Here is a 25,015-nt window from a genome sequence, read left to right as displayed (position 1 = left end):
CTTCAAGGAGAGCACTGTGGGAAAAACTCAAGTGTAGGAGTGGTTTTCTCATTTCAAAAAAGGTGAAATGTCGATTGATGAAAATCCTCTCTCTGGTCACAAGGATGGGAAGGTGAGAGGGAGGGGGAAAAAGAGGAGCTAATACCAAAGGCTCAAATAGAAAGTAAATGTTTATAAAATACTAGGACAAATATGCTTGATACAATTGATGTGTAGATTGTTATAAACGCTGGAAAAGCCCCCAAAAAATGATCTTTAAAAAAAAAAAAGCCGACTTGGAGTGCATTTGTTGTTCATTCCACCAGGTCAGGCTGTTAATCAAGTTTTCTATTTACAGGTTCTGGGAAGATTGCATAACAGTGTGCAGCAAAAAATGGCCAATTTATGGCAGATAGGGGGCTGGTTTTGCCACCACAACAATGCACCTGCTCATACTGCCATCTCAGTGCACCAGTATTTTGCAAAACCAAGGATGCCCCTCTTGCCCCACACACCTTACTCACCTGACCTTGCTCCATGCAACTTCTTTTTGTGTCCACAAATGAAGAGGAACATGAAAGGGCAGTGATTTGATGACGGAGAAGAGGTGAAGAAAAAACTGAGGGAGGTGCTGTCAGTTATCCAAACAGACAAAAATGTTTCAGGAATGTTTCAGGGGGGTTTTTTTGTTAAAAAAATTAAACACATAGCTTTGAAAAAAATCCTTCTTGGGGGTGTACCTTAGTGTACATACTTGTGTGTGTTTATTTTTGTCCTCAGCCACATGTAAAGAGGTATAAAAACAGGGCAAAGAAGAAGCCTTAAGAAAATCTTAAATTATATTCAAAGCATATTGTTAAAAATTTAGGTAGGTTTAAAAAAATACATTTCCCTTCAAGGAAAAATGTTCAGAATTGAAAATCATTACTATAAAAGTGGATAACATTAGTTATTGAGAAACCTTATGCTTGTTTGTATTGTCCATCACATTATTAAACATTTTTAAACAATTTTTTGGAAACATAATTCATATATCATACACTGTGGAAAAAGTTGTGCAAACCTCCCGGCTAGGCTCGGCACTTGGCTCCGGTTCTCAGACCGGAGGGCAGCCGCTCACCATGCCCAGCAAGCACCAGCACTTCCAGGAACCCGAGGTCGGCTCGTGCAGGAAATACTTCCTGTTTGGCCTCAACATAGTCTTCTGGGTTCTGGGAGCCCCGCTCCTGGCCATCGGCCCCTGGCCTGGAGGGAGAAGGGCATGCTCTCCAACATCATGGAGCTGACGGATCTCGGGGGCTTGGGGCCCCTTGTGGCTGTTCGTGGAGGTTGGAGGCGTCCTGTTGGTGCTGGGCTTTGCCGGCTGCATCGGGGCCCTGCTCGAGTTTTTCTCCGTGTTCCTTTGGCTCATATTCTTCCAAGAGCTGGCCACGGGGATCTTGGCCTTGTCTTCAAGGGCTGGATTCGAGACCAGCTCAACTTCTTCATCAAGAGCAATGTCATGGCCTATTGGGATGACATCGACCTCCAGAACCTCCTTGGCCTTGCTCAGGAACACTGGTCTTGCCGCGGAGCACGAGGGCCCCACGACTGGAACCTCAACATCTACTACAACTGCAGGGACTTGAACCCAAGCCAGGAGCGCCGTTGCGGTGCCCTTCTCCTGCTGTGTCAGAGACCCTGCGGGAGGATGTTCTCAATACCCAGTGTGGCTACGACATCTGGCTCCGGCCACAGCAAAGGTGACATGGGCCAGTTTGAGAAGTGGCTGCAGGACAACCTGGATCATCGTGGCCGGGGTAGTCGTGGGCATTGTCTTCCTCCAGATCTTTGGCATCCACCTGGCCCAGAATCTCAGTGAAGGCCAACTGGTGAGGTCGCCACAATAGCCACAACCACTCCGCCTGGCGCAGGCCTATGGTGTGGGCTCCCCAGGCTCCCAATACTGGGCCTGGGTAGGCAAGGCTGCAGATGTTTCTGCTGCCACTTGGACTCCCTGTGGGGCCCGTGGGTGCAGGGCGCTAATGGCCCTTGGAGAACATTGCCTTGGCAGTGCCTGCTGGGTATGCATGAGAGGAGGGTGAGGGCGGGTGTGCACAGGGGAGCCCCCATCTGATGGACTCTCCGGGGTCTAGGAAGGGCACAAATATGAGGGTTCAGGTCTGGTGGGGTTGGAAGGTGCTTCTGGGGCAGGGTCTGCCTGTGTTCCCCCTACCTGGGCAGGACGACCTTCTGTGCATGGCTGTGGGGGGTGGGGGTAGACTCAGGGGTGGGGAGCTGTTGCCTGGGACCTGGCCTCATGGGACTCCCTTCTCTCCTGGCTGTGACCTGGAGCCTGCTGGTAGCCCGCTGTGGTCTCACTGTTACAGACTTAAATGGGTCCAAGGGATTTCTCTCCCTTGCTTGCCTCTCAGGATCAAACATGATGATGGCTACAAACTGCTCAAATAAAACTTTGAAAACCAGAAAGAAAAAAAAAAAGAAAGCTGTGTAATCATTACCACAGTCAACTTTTAGAACATTTTCTTCTTTCATGTACTCATTACATTTTGTTATTTTTTGATGCTGTATATTGAAGGTGTTGTACTATCTAGGCAAATTAGCAATTAATTGTATAGTCCCTATTCTGGTTAAAATACATATATTTTCATAGAAACAAATCCAGAGATAGCAGGGTTGTATGTTCATGTCATCTATCTGAAGTATCAATTTTGGAGGAAAGGTCAACTATCTTACCTATGTGGTTAAAAGAGATGCAGTGCGTACAAGGAAAGCTATTAGCTTTATAAACCTTTAGATGGAAATAACCATCTTCTTTAATTACAGACCTACTAAACAATGATGACCATCATAATGCAGACCTTTGTTTGTAGTTCCTCTTGTTCTTTCTGGTATTTTTGGATCATTTCTTCATATTTTTCCTTTTCAATATCGAGTATCAGCTTAGCTTCTTCTTTAAAGAGAAGGGCTTGCTCCTCAAATTCAACTAAATGGCGGGCTTTTTCCTTGGTGAGCTCAGCTTCAATCTAGAAAATAGCATTTAACACACATATAAAGCCATTTTCCTTAAGTATGATAATTTGATTTAGAGATTCTTAAAGTTAAATATTGAAAACAACAACAACAAAACCCTTTTGACTTAGGCGTTGGGTCAGAAAAAATGAACCTTAGAACAAATATTGTAAGACTTTGTTAAAGTCTAAAATAAGTATAGAGACTAGAAGATGTTTCATCATGACAGTTTTCAGAAATGTTACAAGATTAGTCTCTTGTGTGTGAATATGTATATACATATATATATATATATTAAATTTTATCCTTGTCTGCAACTCTAGAAGAGGGGTGGAGGAGGGGAGATCCTGAGCCCCTTAGACTACAGTCTGCTTAAAATCCAGAGGGGATTCCAACGACAAATGTGGATGTTTCAAATGGCATTCCGTTATTGTTGTTGTGAGAGGTCAACAACTGTTGGATTCACAAACTGTTGTTTTAAAGTGACAAGACTGGAAAAATGCCTAAAGGACAACAGTCTGTGATATATTCATATTTAGACACAGCTAGAAACACAGTTGCAGAGGATAAGTCTTAGAAATCCACCAGCTAATCTCTTAATCTTCTGTGAACTGTGAAAAGAATAAGTGAGGTCTTGGATTCAGATGCGGCCAACTTTAACTTCTGGCTCGAAATCCTGGCCCTGCCACTTGCGAATGGAGTGATCCTCGAATGGAGTGATCCTCGGTTTGTGAGCAGCAAAGAGAGATGGTAGCCACCTCCCTCGGGAGTCATGATGAGGGTGAAATGAGATGAAGCACGTGTGTAAAGCTGCAGCGGGAGCAGGAATTCAATAGTCGCTGGAGATGAGTTCGATGTGCTGATTTTTGGTCTCTATCACCGAATCAGCATCAAATGAGCGTCTGCTCTGTGTCTCAATGCTTCCAGAAACCATAATCCACCCCCCACCCCCGCCCCTGACCCCCGGTCCCGAGCAGGCCTTTCTGCTTTCAGGCAGCGCTACGCCTTAGCCATTTTCCCACGACTTCAGCCAACATCTTTCTCTCTGTGTGACTTTTCGCCATGGGGTTTGGCTCTGCCTCCTGGAGCAATAGAGAGAGCAAATCTACCAGTACTGGCCTGGGAGTTCATCTAGTGAGATTAGAGACGAGGCTCTAGGGATGGGCTGGCTCTAGACCGTCACTGTGCTGGGCCATGATCATACATTCTAAGAGTGAAAAAATGCAAGGTAAATTCAGAGCAACACTGTCAAAGGGGGTTGACTCTGACTGTGTGATCCAGGTGACTAAGAGGAGGAGGGGAGAGGTCAGGAACTGGGCTCTCAGGAAACAGGAAGGCCGGTAAGACAGTTTATAGAAGTGGTTCTCAACCTTCCTAATGCCGCAACCCTTTAATACAGTTCTTCATGTGGTGGTGACCCCCAACCATACAATTAGTTTCGTTGCTACTTCATCACTGTAATTTTGCTACTGTGATGAATCAGGCGGCCCCTGTGAAAGGGTCGTTTGACCCCCACAGGGGGTGAGACCCACAGGTTGAGAACCGCTAGTTTCCAGGAAGCTTTTTAATCAAGTAGAATGCAGATAGCACACTAGTCCTAGTTTGGAGTCTACCCAATTTACTACATTGGGTGTAGTAAGACCGGGCAAGATAATTATATTGATACGCAGTGTAAGTTGTCTCGGCTCTTTCAAAATATATTTCTGGACTGTTTGGGGGAACAGGCTACCGATCAGTCTTTTGGAAACATTACAGGATTGTTCAAATGTGCAACCTCCAGCCTGCTGTTTGTTAGGTGCCCTCGAGTTGGTTCAGACCCATAGCAACCTTATGCACAACAGAACGGAACACTGCCCGGTCCTGCGCCAGCCTCACAATTGTTCCTGTGCTTGAGCCCATTGTTGCAGCCGCTGTGTCAACCGAGCATGATGTCCTTTTCCAGGGACTGGTCTCTCTGGACAACATATCTAAAGTACTTGAAGAACAAAGTCTCGCCATCTTTTCCTCTAAGGAGTACTCTGGCTGTACTTCTTCCAATACAGATTGGTCCTCCCACCCCCCCACTGGTTTATCCTTTTAGCAGTCCATGGTATTTTCAAAATTCTTCTCCAGAACCACAAGTCACATACATCGATTCTCCTTCAGTTTTCCTTTTTAAGTGTCCAACTTTCACATGCATATGAGGCAATGGAAAGGACCATGACTTGGGTCAGGTGCACCTTAGTCCTTGAAGTAACCTCCTTGCTTTTAAATCCTCTGGAGAGGTCTTGTGCAGCAGATTCACCCAGTGAAACACATCTTTTGATCTTTGCACTGCTGCTTCCATGAGCATCGCTTATAGGTCCAAGCAAGACAAAATCCGTGACAACTTCTTCAATCTTTTCTCAGTTTATCATGATGTTACCTATTGGTCCAATCGTGAGGATTTTGGTCTTCTTTATATTGAACTGTGATTCATACTGAAGTGCAATTACCGATCTTCAACAGCAAGTGCTTCAAGTCCTCCTCACTTTGAGCAAGCAGGCTTGTGTCATCTTTATATCTCAAGTTGGTAATAAGCCTTCCTCTAATCCTGGTACCACATTCTTTTTCAAATCATCCAGCTTCTCTGATTATTTGTTCAGCACACATACTGAGCAAGAATGGTGAGAGGATACAACCCTGATGCGCACTTTTCCTGATTTCAAACTTTTTGAATTACCCTTTTAATAAATTGGATCTTTTTATTTGTTCAATGGACTCTCGATGAAGTATATCAAAATCAAAATGCCCATACATGCTCTTCTTTCCATGGGGCCACCTTTGTGTGAATTCGTAAACACAGCTTCACTCCAGGGTACAGGACTCGGTGAGAAGAACATAGGCTAGATGCCAGGTTTCTTCACACCCATGGCCTGTGCCGTTGTGCGGGGTGAACCTGAGCACCATTCCTGTATAAAGCAGCCCAGGCCCTCTCTAACCTGACTTCTATGCCTTCCCTTTGATCACTGTTCCCCAGCCACACGGGATAAACACGTCCTAAACACACGAACAAAGGCAACCAAATGTCAAACATGTGGGAAATCTGACAGTTAAAACTTAAGAGTTAACCACCCACAGGCTGCTGTGACACCATTAAAAAGGAAAAACAAAGCAACCCGAACTAAACAAACGCTTTTTGAGAAGCTGCAGAAAAATGTGTGCTGAGGTACTGAAAGACTAAGTGTTAAAAAATAATCCCTTGTGTGGGTTAATTGGCAGATGCAAGTCGTTATTATAGGTCAAAAGGCATCTTTCAAAATATCGGCTGATTAAATTAAGAGAACAAGGCTGTACACAAACTAAGACAGGATAAATTGAAAATCAGACAACAGAAGAACTTTAGAAGAAGCTTTTGAAAAGAAGTTCTTTAAATATATTATGGGGGAAGGACACTCAGGGCAGCAGCAGGGTCCCTGGATGAAGATGAACAAAGGAAGCATTCAGGGGAGAAAAGGGGGTGGCTGACTTCACGAACGGGCAGAGTGATTCAGGAAGCGGGGATCTTCTTCACCCCCGACTGTCCCTTGATGAACTGTGTAGGCAAAGGGGAGAGGGAAGGGACAGAATGACTGGTGGGAGGGAGAGGAAGAGCCCAATGGGAAAGGGGAAAGGAGTGACTGGCTGTTACTGGATTGACCTGTGAACTTTTTGCCTAACCTGAGAATGAGAAACAAACCGTGAGCCTCCTATGGCATTTCGACACCTTCGGGGCATGGCAATGGGATGCTAAGAGCCATGTGAGGGCCTGGATGCCATAGCAGGGAAGAGGCTACTGGTCTCTTCCTGATATGATGAGTTTGAACAAAATGATGAGCCCGCAAACAATAATTTGCTTAAATCAATATAATATTTTCCATTGGGAAGATGAAGCTATGCCAAATTGTCATGTTTGTTTTCATGTGCTGATAGTAGCTATTAGGTTAAAATGTCTTAAATGAATTTTATTACAGTGCACATATAAAGCATGAACAACTCCATACTAAAAAATATGATACTCATGGGGGGAATTTTTATTTCTCAAACAGAGGCATTAATAATATAGGCACTCTAGAATCACATGAAGTAAGTTCAATTATTATCTCTGCATGTTCCAGGTTGTAATTTCTTCCCTTTTTATTTATTGATACCTCCTTCGACTCAAATTCCATCTCCTTGGCCAAGACCTCCTTGGCGACTCCAGAGCATTTTGCGTGTACTCTTCTTTAATTACTTTTGCACCTGGGCTTGCAGTGGATTCTGTGTATTTTATTAAATCTGTGACTGATACCGATGTGTGAAATACTCTTCTTTTCACTGGATAGTTTCCAAGTGAGCCCTTTGAGGTTGATCTTGATTTTATTATTTTCCTCCTCATGTGAAGCAATTACTGTGTTATTACGATCAGTTAAGCAGCTCTGGTGGAACTGTGGTTTAGACCTGCTAACCTCACGGTTGGTGATTCAAACACACCAGCTGTTCTATAGGAGAAAAATTAGGCTGCCTGCTCCCACTAATATGTATAGCCTCAGAAACCTTATATAGGGTCACTTTGAGCCAGAAACAACTGAATACAACTTGTTGGATATAACATTCAGTTATTACTCACGTTTTTAAATTCCAAATGTCAGTGTGATCAGGTAATGTATTACCATTTGATATTCAGTGTTTTATTTTAAAAATAGAGCTCCAAGCCAAACTGACCCCCTCCCTAGAAATATGTGTTACAGAGAACAACACTAAACCTGCAGGTTGGGCAAGAAGGGCTGGCCTGCCACACCCTCACAGAAGCAAAGCAAGTAGGAGAAAGAGAGATTGAGGCTTGAGACCCCAGATCGGCACACCAAACCCTAAGGATGCCATCCTGGCAAGGGAGCTGCTAAAGCACAGAGAGGACTGTAGGGCCAATAACAACTCGAGACATGACAACCCCTCACTGGAGCATACCATGACAGAGGACAATACTGGGGACACATTGTGCGGAGTGAATCTGATCTGAACCCTCCACAGGGGAGTGAACCAAGAAGGGAACATAACAGACCAGCAACGGGAGCAAAGCCAAGCCACAATACCCCTAAAGAGCCCTCAAGTAGAATTCAGACTAGGAGGGGCAGTTTCCAGAGCCCCCCAGGACCAATGGGGAGATAGTCATAAAGGTCAGTAAAAAGACCTGGAATTATCTATGATTTTTCAAGGGTTTTGGGGTAATTATTATATATATTTTTTAATTCAATTTTTTGGTTTTCTTTTTGTATTGTCTACATTATTGTTGGTTTGCTGACCTGTATAAGACAGGCACGCGATGCAAGCCCGAGGAGAAAGCAGCAGGAACAAAGGTTCTGGAGGAAGCTTCGGGCAGGAAGAGCCAGGGAAGTGAGTGGTGAGCAAACAATGCCATAGAAAGAGGAACAACTAGGGAAGTAAAATCAACAATGAAGAGGACATAGAGATGCTGGGGTGTTGGAGCAACAGCAATCTAGCTGAGAAGAATTACTAAGAGGCAGAAGAAGGGCGAGCATGATGGTGGGAAAGAAGAAAGGTAAAAGGAAACAGGAAAAATCTAGGAAGCAAAGCTACAGATAGAGGTATAAACATAGATATGCACTTATATAAATATATAAACATATTAATTCATAAAAATACAGGTATTGGCATATGTACATCTATTTATGCATATGGAAATACATTGAGGAAGTGGACAGACATTGGGCCTCTGCTCTAGCCCTCCCTCAACACAAGAACATTTTGTTCTAACAACCTGGCATTCTGTGATGCTCACCCTCCCTGCACAATCGCTGAAGACAAAATGGGTGCACAAGCAAGTGTGGTAAAAAAAAGCTGATAGTGCGCAGCTATCAACAGATGTGGTGCCTAGGGTCTTACAGGCTTGAAGTTATATAAGCGGCCATCTAGCAACTAAGCAATAAGCCCACATGGTAGAAGCACACCAACCTGTGTGAGCATGAGGTGTTGATGGGATCATGTAACAGGCATCAGAAGACCCAAAACAAACAAACAAGAAAACATATTGCTGAGAAGGAGGGGGGTTGGAACAGAGACCCAAAGCCCATCTGTAGATAATGGGACACCCCCTCACAGAAGAGTCACAAGGAAGGCATGAGTCAACCAGGGTGAAGCATAGCACTGATGAAATGCACAATATTCCTCTGGTTCCTTGAGGCTTCTTCACCCCCCTGTATTATGACCCCAATCCTGTCTTTCACTGTGGCCTAGGCCAGAGCATGTACACAGATACAGATAAGAGCTCAGGACACATGGAATCCAGGTGAGATAAACCTCTTAGGAACAGAAATGGGAGTAGTGATACCAGGAGCGTAAGGGGAAGGTAAGGAGAGGAGGGGTAAGAAACCTCAGGGGAAGAGAGACAGCGTTGGTGTAAGATATGAAAATAATAATAATTTATAATTTATCAAGGGGTCACCAGGGTGGAAGGGGCAGGTGGGAGGGTAAAAAGAGGAGCTGATACCAAGGGCTCAAATAGAAAGTAAATGTTTAGAAAATAATGATGGCAATGTATGTACAAATATGCTTGATACAATTGATGCATAGATTGTTACAAGAGCGTTAAGAGCAAAAAAGAAAAAGAGCTTTAAAAGCCTCCAATAAAATAATCTTTAAAACAATAGAGCTCCTAAAAATAAATTATTATATTATTTTCTAAAAGTTAAAAGCAAATGCTGAGGGCTTGGGGGGAAGTTACTGAAAAGTAATACTTCAGATGATTTATGAATTAATGACTAAAGAATAAATTATCCAGATGGATGATAATGCAAAAATAAAAGTTACAGTGAAAGATCACTAGTAAGGCGTCAGCAGGCCAAGTCCTACCAAGAACTGGGTGAATTTGGGATAGAAGAAGCATATGCTCACAGAGTACCTAAGAGGAGCCAAAGAGGTATGATAACGGATGCTTTTCATGTATTACCATATTTCATCCTTACTGGAAAAAAGATACAGTAGTAATTTTTATGATTTCAAATGAAGAAATAGGCTCAGGGAAGTTAAATACCAATATTATAAAACTACTACAAGGTGTAAAGGGTGTGCACACAGAGATGTGTCCTGTTGATTCTACATTTCTGTGTGTTTACCTATTCCATATCGCCTGTCTCCATACACATCTACACAGCGTAGTTGTTAAAGGCCTGGCCTTGATATTTTAGTTTCCAGATATTGGAATATTCCTAGAGATCTTTCTGTAAATGACTATAATTTCTTTATGGTTAGAGAAATTGCTTTGTATGGTTTGAGACCTTTTATCTATATTAACGTTCATTTATAGCCCAGACTATGGTCTTTTGGGGGTGAGCATTCCATACAAACTGGAGGAGAATGTTTATCATGTGAATGCTGAGTGGAGCGTTCCTTAATTAAGGACTAGGCTAGGTTTGCTAACAGCCTTGCTCAAGTCTCCTCTATCTGGCTCTCTGCATCACGAATAGCAGGAGGACTTCGTCACCGAGTGCCAAAAGAGGAGCACTCCCAGGACTAGGGAAGAGTCCAACATCATGATGTGGATGAAATAAAGCTCTGGAGAGTAAAACCTTCAGGACCTTTATTTGCTGATGAGACATGACTCAAAATGGGAAGAAACAGCTGCAAAACTCAATTCATAATTGGAACTTGGAATGTACAAAGTATGAATTTAAGAATATTGACAGTTACCAAAAAATGTCATTTAACACACAAACATTAATATCCTAGGCATTCATGAGCTGAAATAAACTAGTATTGGCCACTTTGAATGAGAAAATCAGATGGTTTACCATTCCAGAAAGGACAGATTTATGAGGAATGGCATTGTATTTATTATCAAAAGCACATCTCAAGATCTATCTTGAAGCACAATGCTGCCCACGATAATCCTATCATATTTTATATCTAGCTACATATCAGATGCAGATTACATCTATCTGCATACAAGGAAATCTAGTAAATACAACTATTATTCAACATTATGCACCAACCACTAAAGTTAGTAATGAAGAAATAATTTTATCAATATGTTCAGTCTGAAATTCATCAAACGTGCATTCAAGATGCATTGATCATTATGGGCCATGGGAATGAAAAAGTTGGAAACAAAGTGGAGGGAACAGTGATAAGAAAACATGGCCTTGGTGACAGGCATGAAGCTGGAGGTCCCGTGAGAGAAACTCACAAGACCAACAACCTGTTCATTACAAATCACTTTTGCAGCAACACCAAAGGTACTATACATATGGATTTCTCCAAATGAAATGCACAGGGAGAATAATGATTACATCTGTGGGACGGGATGGTGGAGAAGCTCCGTGTCAGCAGCTACAACCAGACCAGGGACTGACTGGGAAACAGACCATGACTTGCTCATATGCAAATTCAGGTTGAGGCTAGAAAAAATTAAAACAAGCCAATGAGAGCCAGACCTTGAGTCGATCCTCCCTGAAGCTTGGGGGCATTGCACACTAATGACAGAAGTCCAGAGGAGCTGTGGGGTAACAGCAGGCTGCTCACGCACGAAGAAAGCAAAAACTCACTACAAAGGCAGAAAGAAAGAAAACACAAGGTGGATGTCAGAAGAGACTCTGAAACTTGCTCTTACTCAGTAGCTCAGGCAAATGGAAGAAATGGTGAAGCCAAAGAGATGAACAGAAAATTTCAAAGAGCAGCTCCCAAAGACAAGTTCATGGCCCCTCTGTAGAAGTGCCGTATATACTAGGAGGGTGGCTGACAATGTTCTGTCATGAAACAGTAATGAGTCCTCTACAGTGAACTAGAGATGTACACAAACCATAGATGTGCGAATAGATTTTGGGCTCACACTTAATTCTAGCCCCAATGTTAAGAACACTTAGTTCTTGTAACATGGCCCTGCTTGATGCGCTTATGAAGAGATCTCTGAAAGATATAGGTGCTAGAGAAAAGTGTGGTGAAGAAAGCAGGTGGTGCCTGACTATTAGAAAAAATAGCATCTGGGGTCCCAAAGGCCTGTCTTAAAACAAGCAGCGATCGAAGTGAGGCATCAGCTTAGAAGAAGCACATATAGAAGAAGCACACCAGTCTGTGTGATCCAAAGATTATAAATGATAAAGCCCAAATCTGAAGGAGGGAGTGGTATCAGAGCTTAAATTGTAAACAGCTGGATTGCAGAAGGCTATGGATGACAGTTGAAGCCCAAAACCCATTTGCAGGTTCTATGCATGGGTTAAGCCTCTGGTGAAGCCTCTCTGACCATAGTAGAGGGATGACAATAACCTTGCTATTAAACAGAGAGCATCATAAAGTTGATTATGGCAGATGCAGTTAGGCTAAAGTGTGATACCTTATCATTTGACCTCCTCTTGGACTCATTTTACTGTTGTTTCATATTAAAAAAGCAAAGCAAAGAGGTAAGACGTGTGGACTGTGCCTCCAGGGAATTTCCTCTGGTCGTGAACCTTGCTATCTTGCAGAGTGTAATGGAAAGTGAATTGCTGCAGAACCATTTAGGTTAAAATCTAATACATTATCACTGATCTCTCTTTTGACTCATTCTCATTTTCTTCTGGTTTTTAATATTTCCTACTTTCTTTTAAATTGAGGTTGTCCTCTGGTTTATTTTGGCTTAAAACATTAAAAAAAAAAGTTTTGCTATGTTTTCCAGTATATGCAATCCAGGACAGGTAAATCTATAAAGACAGTAACTGGATTGATGTCTTATTCGGGGTATGGGAGGGGAGGTTGGAGGGAAATGGGGAGCAAGTAGAAAATTCTGGCTCTATTTCTTCCAAGACAGATTGTTGAGTGCAAGGAGGAGGAAAATGTTGTGGATCTGATTGTGGTGATGCTTGTACAATGAATTTTGAAATAATAGAACTATTCAAATGCATGATATATGAGTTATATGTCAATAAAACTATTTTAAAAACCTTTGACAGAAGAGGCGTCTCCTTAGCTGGGGACATTTTCTCAAGTTGTGTCAAGAAGGTGACGACCCATCAGTTGCTGCCATACAAAATTGTTCTAAGGTCACCCCCAAAGAACAGACACTTGGACAGTGGAAATGAGTGAGTCTTACTGGAGATTTCAAGTCAAGATAGAGGAGCACATGTCTTGAAGAAGTGGATCACATTTCTGTTGTTAGGTTAAGCAGGTTAACCTGCCACTGGGAAAAATGCTTCATAATACTTATCGAAAACCCAAGGGGTGAATACTCCCAGTCTTATGTTCTTATTTTAAAAAAATCCTTTTTATTGGGGGCTCGTGCTGTTCTTATCACAATCCATATATACATCCACTGTGTCAAGCACATTTGTGCATTTGTTGCCATCATCATTTTCAAAACATTTTCTTTCTACCTGAGCCCTTGGGATCAGCTCCCCATTTTCCCCCTCCCTTCCTTCCCCACCCTCCCTCCCTCCTGAACTCTTGATAATTTATAAATTATTATTATTTTTTCATGTCTTACACTGACTGATGTCTCCCTTCACCTATTTTTCTGCTGTCTGTCCCCCTAGGAAGGAGTTACATGTAGATCATTTCTCCTGCCCCCTACCCCCTAATTAGCTATGTGTGACCTACTTTCTATCCATCCTTTAGCAGCCCTGCCTCTGTGCTGTAGACTAGGAGGACTTTAGACTCTGCCCTTCGCAGTGCACAGTGTTCTTCATAGGCCACACCAGAAGGAGTTGATGTGGAAACCCCACTAAGTATATCACAAGTACCAAAGACTGCTAAAGACTGTCAAAAGCATACTCTTGGAAAAAAATATGGCCAGAATTCTCCGTAGAGGCCAGGATGGCGAGACTCCCTATTCCCATAAAGATTTGTAGTCTGGCTCTTCCTAGAGCAGCCTGAGGCGATGTGTCAAAATGGTTTCCTATTCCCTTGACCCAGAAAAGTCCACAAAATCATGCTAATCAAGAAGAATTGCAACGTCGGGTCCATTTGAAGGACACCTGTGAAACTTCCCAGGTCATTAAGGGTGTGCACAGCTGGGAAGCCGCCAGGATTTGAAAGCTATCACTTTGCAGAAGCAGTGTGCTGTCTGACATCACAATGGTGGAGCTGGTGAGTGTGCCCAGGTCAAACAGCGTTGGACTGGACACAGGGTAAGTGGCCCCAAAAGAAGGCTGAGCTGTTGCCGCACATGTTTAAAATTGTAGAAAATAATGCTGCACTTCAAGGTTTAGATGCAGGTTCTCTGGTCATTGAGCGCATTCAAGTGAAAAAAGCCCCCAAGATGCAATGGCTGGACTGTCAGCACTCATGGTCGGATCAACCCATACTGAGCTTCCCCTGCCACACTGAAAGGTTCCTTCCTGAAAAGGAACACATTGTTCCTCAACCAGAAGAGGAGCTTGCACAGAAGAAAAAGATTTCTCAGAAGAAAATGAAGAAGCAAAAACTTCTGGATTTCTAGTAAATTAAGCTAAAATAAAAGCTAATAAATGTTAACAACAACAACAAAAAGATTTACAGCCTTGGAGACTCATCGAGGCAGTTCTCCTCTCCTCTACTATGAATTGGAACTGACTCACTGAGCGAATTTGTTGTCTTGTTCTGAGTGATTACTTATGTGCTTAGGTTTAAATCTGCTATCTTCTTGTGTGATCAAGTGATTCAGTTTGGGGCTACGAAACCATAAGGTTGGCAGTTCAGTTAGAAACTACCCACAGCATTGGGGAGAGAGATCTCCCTATCTTATTTTTGGCACATCCATCTTTATCTTTCCTGTTTTTGGTTTTTGAATCAAAATTTATCTTCTTTGCTATTATTTTTCCCTTCTGTTATGATTCCCCTAATGGCACCGTAGGCTAAGCATTGGGCTGCTTACCAGAAGATTGGCCAGTCTGTTTCAGAAATCCTAGAGGGCAGTTCCACTGTACCCTGCGGGTTTGCTGTCAGTCCCATCGACTGGACAACAGTGCATGTGGCGTGCTTTAAAGTTTATAGTGTGCATCTTTGACGCAACACAATCTATCTCTCAATGACATAACATTTCACGTATAAGAATCTCATAGTAATATAATTTCATTCATCATCTTCTAGCCTTGCTGTTATTTACTAATATATCATCATCTATATCCCTTGTTAAATTGTTATTATTTGTTTGGATAGTCAATTATATTTTAAAGAGATCTGAAATGACAAAAACAAAAACAACTCTCATATTCACTCATACTGTTACCATTTCGATGTTCTACATTACTTTGGGTAAAATGACATCTCCATTGGGTGTAATTGTCAGTCTGACAGTTAGGTCTGCTAGTGATAAATTCTTTCAACTGTTGTATTTCTGGAGAGAGAAAAAATCTATTCACTCTTGTTTTGGATAGTTATTTTCGGTTTGTATAGAATTCTAGGTCAATAGTTTAAAAAGATTTTGCTTCTCCTTTCTACTTTCAGTTCTACTTTCAGTTCCACTGTAGTTTTGTTTGCATCGTTTTCAATGAAACATCTGCTGTCATCTATGTAACATACCCCTTTTCCTGGCTGCTTTTATACTTTTCATTTATCACTAGTTTTGAACAAGTTGATTATAATGTACCTTGCTGTGCTTGGTTTCATTTACTCAGAATTCACTGATATTTTTAACTCTGTGGATTTATTCTTGCCATCAAATTAAAAATTTTCAGGTATGATTCTTCAAATATTTTTTCTGTTCCCTCTTCTCCTTTACTTCCAGAGCTCCTGAGTTCCTGGGTGTATCTTGCTATTGCTGTGGAGTGGATTCTCACTCATGGTGACTGCGTGTGTGCAGAGTAGAACTGCTCCCTGGGGTTTTTAAGGCCACAGCTTTCCAGAAACAGATTGCCAGGTCTGTTTTACAAAGTGCTTCTGGGTGGGTTTGAACCGCCAATCTTTCAGCTAGTGATTACATACTTAACTTTGGGCACCACCCAGCCACCTACACATGTATTGGGTCACATGTGTAGATCACAACCCTCGGGGTTTGTTTGGAATCTCTTTTCTCTTGTTTAATTTGGATAGGTTCTAAAGTCATGTCTTTAAGCTCATTAAGTTTTAAAATATATATATCTGATATACCATAAAGTGTGGTTTTAATCTCAGACATTGTAGTTTTAATCCACAGAAGTTCAGTTTGGGTTTTGAAAAAACTGTCTTCCATGTCCCTACTTAACATAGTCAATTTTTCCCAAGCTTTTGGACATATGGAACAGTTAGCATAAATGTTTTTATGTCTTTATTGTCTGCTAATTCAAACATTGATATCAATTCTGAGTTAATTTTTAGCTATTGCTTCTTCTTCTTCTCATTATAGTTTCTATTTTTCCTTTTCTTTACATGCTTGGCTATTCTTACGGGAGTCCAAGCATTGTGGATTTTTTTTTGTTAAGTACTGAATATATTTTCCTTCTTCTGAATATTTGACAGTTCTGTTCTGGGATGTAATTTAGTTCCTTTTACATATTTCTTTTAAAACATCTTAGGAAGAACTAGGACAGCATTTTACTTAGGCTAATTACTCCTACCGCTGATTTTAGAACCTTATGAGTACTCAATTTAATGTCCTCTGAATTATAGGTTTTCTAGGCAACTGGTAGGAAAGGTGTCATTCTTGGCTATGTGTAAGTTTTGGTTACTCCTTTCTCAAATTCTTTCAGGTACTCCTTTCCTCAGCTTTGGGTGATTTCTCCAACACAAATGTGCTGATCATACACATACGCATGGGGAACTATTGGTCTTCAGACCTGTGTGTGTGTGTGTGTGTGTGTGTGTGTGTGTGTTATACTCCACTCTTCTGTAAACTCTAGACTCAGATCTTCCTAGAGTCTCATCAGTGTCTACTCACTTTAGAGAATCTGCCAAACGTCACTTGAACCATGGTCTGGAATTTCTTTGAAAGTATCATGGAACAATTGCCTTATTTGTCTCTAGGGATCACTGTCCTTTGTTGCTTAATGCCCAATATCTTCAAATAATCGTTTCTTATGTTTTCTTCAGTGTTTGAGTTGTTTCATGTAGGAGGGTAAATATAATCCCTGTTACTTTATCTTGGCTAGATGCCCATGCTTTAGATTATGTGTTTATATACACAAATGTTAATTCTCAGCTCTGTCATTTCCTGTCTATATGACCTTGGTCAAACTGTCTAACTTCTCTGTTCCTTTGTTTGTTTGTTTTGCGTGGAAACCATCAGGATGATTTAAATTATATTTATGGAAACTATTCAGCACAAGGCCTGGCATATAGTAAACCCTCTACTAATGAGGTTATGTTTTTCACCTAGACTAAGGAATTAAATTAGATGACTATGTAGGCCATTTATTGGCCTTATTTGGAAATCATCATTTCAACTCTTGACAAATTTGGTATTTTACAGTTAATATTTTAAATCTCATTAATGGTATACTGAAATACATTAGGAATTATTAGACTTTTTGGCTCTCCAATTTCAAAAAAATTAAGAGTTTTTTTTGGTCTTTCTTCAACTTTGGAACTGGCTATTTTATTAAATAAATTATCCCTTCCCCCATTTCCTTATAAATCCAATTGCTTCATTTAGGAAGAAAGACTTTGTTTTAAATACTAGTTCTTAACAACTCTATGTACTATTTGAAATGAGGTCAATAGGGCAATTAAAATGTTCTTAAATGAGATGTTTTGGTAATATCTATCTAGAACTTGTTTATTGAACTAAAAAATGATAGGCAATAGGTAATGTGAGTTGACTATGTAGGAACTATAGCTACACAAAATTTAATTACATAGTTTGAGCTGAATAGTAATAACACTGTGCATTTGGAAATGATTGTAAAGGTTCAGCATGAACATTAATTTACTTTATTCACATCAAAGAAATACTGGAAATAAACAAAAATTTATGACAATTAGTAAATACAACTATTTTTAAATGCACCATCTTTGTTGCATAGCAACTATTGATTCTATTATGTGCCCTTTATACAGTCTAAAATAATTAAGCACTAGCACAAACCAATATCTAATTTTTTAACATTAAAGGCATTTAAGTTATGAAGTCTATTCTAATATGTGTTTTATATACTTGTAAAAGGAACATTTCATTCCTACGCAAAGGCACAGTGACCTACGGAAGAGATGACAATGTCAGATTAGCGATTCTCCTTTCTCATGAGAGGATTTTTAGTCACAGGCTCAATAGCTAACACAGTCAAGACATAGTTATCATTCTTTGGCTTTAGTTGTCTGGATCTTGATTTATTGCTAAGCTAATAAGATGGCATTTATTGATAAGAAGTCATGTCCTAATACAATGACATGTCCAGTTATACTATAGACAATGATACAGTTCCAAAAATACATCTGTGATATGATCTGTCTGAAACATATCATGATCTTAGAATACAGAAACTCCTATACAGGTTTATGTTTCACTATTAAATCAGCTTCAAAATCTAAAGCCAAATTAGTTTAGCAGCTAAAGCATGAACACATGAACACTGTCTTGCTCTCTGCACATGTGGCAGGCAGCACCTGAAGGCCCAGAGAAAGGGAGCAGGAGTACTAGAGTGGGGTGTGCACCCAGCGACCTCTTTCCTGGTCAGTGCACCAGAAAGCCTCGTGCAGGATGTGACCTCAGCGATGGAGAGAGCGCATCCACATGGCCACTCTGTCCGAGAAAAGGCATGTAGGTGTGTGAGGGAAGGAACAAGCTGATAATCTTTGTCAGTGTTCCATCCACGCCTTTTCTGAGTCACCAGTTGGAACTGCTACAGTATCTTTTGACACACTTTGTGAAACTGCTCACCAAAAGAGTAAGGATGAGAGAAACGACCTCAATTCACCACAGTGCAAAAAAACACACTATCAATTGCACGAGTAAAAACTTTCTCTCTCAGTGTTTTAATTTTTTTTATTAGTAGTAAGGCTGAACATCTCACATCCTTTTGATTTTTCAAACATGAATTGTTAAGGATGGGAGAAATGAAGAAGAACAGACCAGCCAATTAAGTAGATTGATTGAGATCAATACATTCAGGAAGAATGCGAGGGTTTGAGAGGAATTAAAAGGAGTGTTCCTCCACTATCAAATGAAACAAAATAAGAACGAGATGCTTATGGCAACTTTAGCCCATATTTGCACTTAAGCATTTGTGTCTTTATGGAACTTCTATGATAGTGATTATGTTTGTCACAGCCAGAATGTGATTCCTGAGAGGAAAAAGAAGCCATTTACAATGGGCTAGGAATGGCTGAGAGTGGCCAGGGTTGGAAGTTTGGAAATGCAGGTGACACAGTTAGCCTTGACCTCAGCCAATAGCAATACCTAAGTGGTTTCAATCTGCTGGGTGGAAAAGTGGGGAATTTTGTGTGCAGCTATTTGTTGGAGTGGCCGCCGTGGGTTGCTTCAGAGTCTAAGAAGAAGAATCTTTTGATAACCGAACAGGGGGTTGGGTCTTCAGTTAAGGAATCTGAAATTTTCAGTGGATAGGTTCAGTTCTGGAGCCAGATGTAAGACAGAGATTGGGGAGAAAAGGGACAGGGGATGTCTGTGCTCAGAGCGCAGCCCAGGGATCGGTCTACAAGTATCAGAAGTTGATGGCAAGGAGATGGTGGCCAGCACCGCAGCACCCCACTGACAGCAGTTCTGCCTAGTCTTGGAAGGAAGGACCAGCGACTTTTAATACTTTACCTGCTACATAATCTTGAAATTATGAAAATTATATTCATTGCTGAACCTTTAAAAACAATATAGAAAATCCAAAGACACACACACACATAAATCAATGTCATTTTATATACTTTGAGTGATTATTTTCTTTGTAAATAATATCCAGAAAGGTAAATATTCATGCATGGTTAATTGCTAGGATGCATACACTAAATGTTCACAATGAAATAACTTCCAGTCATTTTCCATCCTCTCACCAGGGAAGTTGTACAGGAATTAATATTTCCCTTCTTTGAAGAATGTGGTCAGAGGGCAGGCTTTGCCTCTGAGGAGGCCAAAAAACAAAACAAAACAGTATGCTCTGACCTGAAAGGTAAGGGTTATTTTCCTCTTAAAAGATTTTGAACTTCTATCTTGATCATTTATTTTCCATTATGCTGTCTAATATTTTGGAAGATATGCCTCATCAGCATGTTGGCCTAGGAATTCCAGAAGGCACTAAAAGGGGGCACGGGAGCAAAGAAATCCAGCTGGGACGCAGTCTTCTAGCAAAAGGACAGCACTAAAGAAAGCACATAAAGCCCATGCTGAGGAGAACATGCCAGTGTTACCTTCTCCCTCCAGTCGGCATCACTCAGCAGCTTCTGTCTAACGGTTTCCTGCAGCTGCTCGATGCTTTTCTGATGGGAAATCAGCATCAACTCTCTGAAAACCACAAACCCAACATGTGAGTCAAAACACTCCCAGCATTTCTCAAGTCGCAATTCCTGACTCAGAGGACACTGTTTCATAACTTAGTCCATTTCCTTCTGTAGTACTCTGTACACACTGCTCTAGGGCACCTGAGGAGCTGTTAGTGGAGCTTGACTAACCCTGCATATCATGAAGAGCTCAATTTTTGTTTATAAATGGTTATGTTTGCATAAAATAGTAACACCATCTCTGGATTCACAATAGAATAAAATGAGCTGCGGTTCAGAAAGTTGATAGCTAAATTCTAACAACAGACACTATTTTGTTCCGTAAGGAAGAAAATAGTTTGGGATATGCCATGAGATCAACAAATATTAGTAGTTCCTGCTGAGTTTTTCATTTCTTCTCTCAAATGCTGATACCAAACCGAAAACAATGCCCACTGCCATCGAGTGGGTGCTAATTCCAAGTATCTGACCAGTCTTGTCTCATTTGCCATCTCACCTTCCTCTGGGACCTCTTTTCTCTCTCTCTCTCTCTCTCTTTCTGTTACTTTTCTGAGTGATCTTATCCACTCAGCTTAAAACCAAAAACAGACCTACTCCCATCGAGTCAATTCTGCCTCATCGTGATCCTCTATTGATTCTCAGGGCTTTGCAAATCTGTGCAGGAGCTGACAGCCTGGTCTTTCTCCCTTCCCACGGCTCGTCAGGTTGAATCACTGACCTTGTGGGTAGCAGTCCAATGCTGACCCGACAGCAACATCTGAGCTCCTTTCCTTTGCTTCAAGTGCAATCGAGATGCTGATGGCTTCCAAGTTCTAATTCTAGTTACGATCTGCTCTCTGACTATCCAATTCTTTGCCTGACTGCTCAACTTTTATAGAAACATTTCAAATGCAATATTTGTAATCTCAGTGACTTAGAGTATCAAAGCTCTATTTATTGCTCATGATAGGTGTCTACTATTGCTCTGCTCCACATATTTCTTGCCAGGAGGGAGCCCAGGCAGTGACTCTTAGTTATAACATGCTGCTCTTGTGAGAGATAGAAAGAAAGAGCAATGGAATACAGGCTGTCTTTTAAAGCTCCTGCTCACATAGAACCCTTCCACATGTTAGTGGCAAGAACCAGTGTCATAAATGGCCGGATCTAATTTTGATCAGGTGCCTCACACTCACTGCCACTGAGTCCATTTCACCTCACAGTGACCCTGCAGGACAGGGTGGGCGGCCCTTGTGAGTTTCTGAGACTATAACTCTTTACAAGAGTAGAGAGCCTTCTTTCTCCGAATAGCAGGCTGACGGGTTTAAAATGCTATTGGGATTTATGGAGTCACTTGGTGGCACTAACAGTTAAGTGCGTGGCTAATAACTAAAAAGTTGGAGACTTTAATTCACCCAGCGATGCCTACGAATAAAGGCTTGGGATCTTCTTTGAAGTTCATAGCCTTTGAAACTCCTATGTGCATTTCTGTTCTGAAACACACGGGGTCCCCACGAATTAGAATCTGCTCAATGATAACGTCCGTTGTTGTTGATTTATAGGGTTTAAAGTAGACATCCTTAAGTTATTATGGTTGTAATTTGCTGAATACTAGCTACCCAAGATGTCCATGTCCCAATTCCCAGAATCTGTGAATAAATTACCTTAGATGGCAAAAGAGACTTTATAGATACGATTAAGAATCTCAGGGTGAAGAGATTTTCCTGTGTTATCTGGGTAAACTCAAAATGTAATTACAAAGGTAAGAGGGTCAATTTAAGGGAAGACTATGTAACAGTATGACAGTGTGAAAGGAGCAGAGATTAGATTAGTGGGGCCAGAAGCCAAGGAGTGCTGAAAGAGGTCAAAATGGTTTCTGTGCTGGAGCTTCCAGAAAAACCAGTCTTAATAACATCCTTAAGAGCCATTTAGATTTCTTGCCTACAGAACTGTAAAAGAATAAATTTGCTTTTTAAACCACAACAATTTGTAGTAGTTTACCACATCAGCCAATAGTAAACTAACATAGTAGACTACCTTCAAAGAATATCATACCATTTTACATAGAAGAAAATGAGAAAGAACATCTAATAGAAATAAAGTAACACTTCATCTGTTTTTCAGTGTTAGGAGCACAGGATGGATATGGCTGGCATGTGCTTGTAATTTGATCTGCTTTATTTCTTAACCTAGGTTTCCTGTTCCAAAGGAGGTCCCACCAATTTGAAAATTCCAAGGAGAATTTCCCTATGGGTGCCTGTGAATGCATTAAGAGATAGTTTTGCTAAAAAGTAGAAGACACCAAATACTTGTAATGCTAAAATATTAGTCTCCCTGGATATAGTTAAAATTTTGGTACCACTAAAAGCAGAATCTATTCCAGATGTATTCTTCTTGTGCTACACTGGTTTTTCTAGAGAAACCAAACCAGTGACACTCATGTATGTCTGATCAATTTACATTAAGGAAGAAGGTTATATCATGCAAGTGGACCACAAGCCACAGAGGGGCAAGCCCAGTCCAGCTCAACTCCATAGATCAGATGCATAGCTAGAGGCCCCTCCCAATGCATGGAGCTCCTGGCTGACGAATTAGGAAGCGGGAAGACAGAACAGGTGGCAGAACTATGTCAATGGAGGCAGAGTTGAATGAATTCAAGGTAGGCAACAATGCAGACCATCAACAACTCCCAGGGCAGGCAGGCCACATGGTGGGCTGCTGGCCTAAGTCCCAAAGAATCTGACACAGGATCCAGGCCAGCAAGAGGAAGAGAGGAAAAAAATAAATAAATAAAAATAAAATTTAAAAAAAAAGAGGAAGAGAGGAGAGAGCCAGTTCTCCAGTGTATTTATAGATATGAACTAGGCCACAGACCCAAGGTGACGTCATCAGGCTGTAATCTGCATTTTATGGGGGAGGTCTTTTTGCCCCACTACTGAGAATCCTAAGTCAGCCAAGTTGACACAAAATCAAATTAGCACACCTCTGAAAAATGTAGCACAAAACACTACTATTAGACGTATTACAAAAACTGTAAAAGTAAATTATGGTAGCTAAAACATAGTATGCCAGGGCTAAAAGAATAGTAATAAAATTATGCTTTTTCCTACTGAATTAAAAAAAGTTATTTTATGACATTTACACAATGTATAAAGTGTTTGAGTGAACTGTTAAAACATTATGAATTTTCATCTGTCTTGAGAATTTTGCTTGATATTGATTGGCATGATATTGAATGGCACGTTTATACCACTTTGATTTACTGTAAACTCTGGGGAGTTCCTGACTTTAAGAACTACTCAATGTAATTCTTTGCTAAGAACAACAAAAGAAAAATTAATTGTATGTGATGCTAAAAACATTTACTGTCTTTATTAGAGTGGAATTGGCAAACATAAATGTATACAGAGATGATTATATGTGTGAAAAAGATCATCCTAATCCGTGAAAGAAAACAATACTTACATAGTACTCCCATGAACTTTAAAGTGCAACCACCTAAGACTAAATCAATCTTATTTGAAAGGCATTATAAAGGATCATCATAGACTCTAGCAACCATGCTTTTGTGAGAAGTCAAAAGTAAATATGAGAAATAAAACACCAAATTTAAAGGCATATTCCATCATTTTCCATGTTATAAAAAGGTGGAAATGTGCAGCTGGTTTTGAACATCCTACAAGTAGCTGACATTCTTTTCAGAACCAATTCTTATACCTGTTAAACGTTTGCAGTCATGGGGGACAATACAGGTATAGGTTCCCAAATTTGGACTTTGCTAAGACTCTAATAAAGATTACCTCTAGAATCATGGAATTTTGAACTTTATTTCCAGCACTGGTTTTTGGTAAGTCAGAAGCTCTCTCAGCCTGAGAGAAATAATAAGGCCGATCTCCCTGTTGGGAATCCTGTGATCAGTTGTATGGGATTAAATTCATTCTCACTTGTCCACTTAGTACATAGCTTTGAGGGCCTACCAAGCGTTAGGCACTGTTTTAGTCTCTATGGATACAATGGGGTTTAAATTTATTTGGTCCTTGCTTACTATTCCTTAGAAGCAAGATAATTTTTAGAAGAAGTGAAGATCCTGAAATGACAGTCTGCACTGGCATGGTTCACAGTTGGCAGAGGTGGCTGGCACTTCTGCCTGTGCAGGGCTCTCTGCAGTCTGCCATGCTGCCTTGTGATATCTGAGAGGGAGGCATGGCCATGTGTGGCATTGGGCCTTGGGCCTTGGGAGTTTACCCAATATTTAAAAAAGAAGAATGTTTCGGGAGCTGTCAAAATAGGCTCCTACACAATTCAGACTATTTGTTTAACATTGCTTTAGCTTTTAAATTCCCAGACCCAAACAGTAAATCATCTAACTTCTTTTTTTTTTTTTACTGTGCTTTGTATGTATCAGTTCTTTTTTTCTTAATCATTTTATTGGGGGCTCATACAACTCTTATCACAATCCATACATACATCAATTGTATAAAGCATATTTGTTACCCTCATCATTCTCAAAACATTTGCTCTCCACGTAAGCCCCTGGCATCAGCTCATTTTCCCCCTCCCTCCCTGCTCCCCCCTCCCTCACAAATCCTTGATAATTTATAAAGTGTTATTTTGGCATGTCTTACAGTGTCCGACATCTCCCTTCACCCACTTTTCTGTTGTCTGTCCCCAGGGAGGGGGTTATATGTAGATCCTTGTAACTGGTTCCCCCTTTCTACCCCACCTTCCCTCCACCCTCCCAGTATCACCA

The 25,015-nt window shown here is 41.0% G+C and overlaps 1 protein-coding gene and 1 pseudogene across 1 annotated transcript in view; one reads left to right on the top strand and one right to left on the bottom strand.

Moving 5' to 3' along the window:
* The window catches only part of LEKR1 (leucine, glutamate and lysine rich 1), a 210,991-nt gene that overhangs the window by 32,453 nt on the left and 153,523 nt on the right, over positions 1–25,015 (bottom strand). Inside the window, exons 9-10 of the mRNA XM_030887649.2 lie at positions 20,200–20,293; positions 2,841–3,005 (exon numbers count right to left, since the gene is read on the bottom strand). Coding sequence (XP_030743509.1) covers positions 2,841–3,005; positions 20,200–20,293 — 259 coding nt within the window. The remainder of the gene's footprint in view (positions 1–2,840; positions 3,006–20,199; positions 20,294–25,015) is intronic.
* LOC105978773 lies at positions 1,101–2,430 on the top strand (annotated as a pseudogene).

The sequence above is a fragment of the Echinops telfairi genome, unplaced genomic scaffold (assembly GCF_000313985.2).
Source record: "Echinops telfairi isolate 266 unplaced genomic scaffold, ASM31398v2 ScPeMD7_7420;HRSCAF=8458, whole genome shotgun sequence".
In the NCBI taxonomy this organism is placed as follows: domain Eukaryota; kingdom Metazoa; phylum Chordata; class Mammalia; order Afrosoricida; family Tenrecidae; genus Echinops; species Echinops telfairi.
The sequence above is the reverse complement of the archived record's forward strand: the minus strand, read 5'-3'. Positions and strand labels throughout refer to the sequence as shown.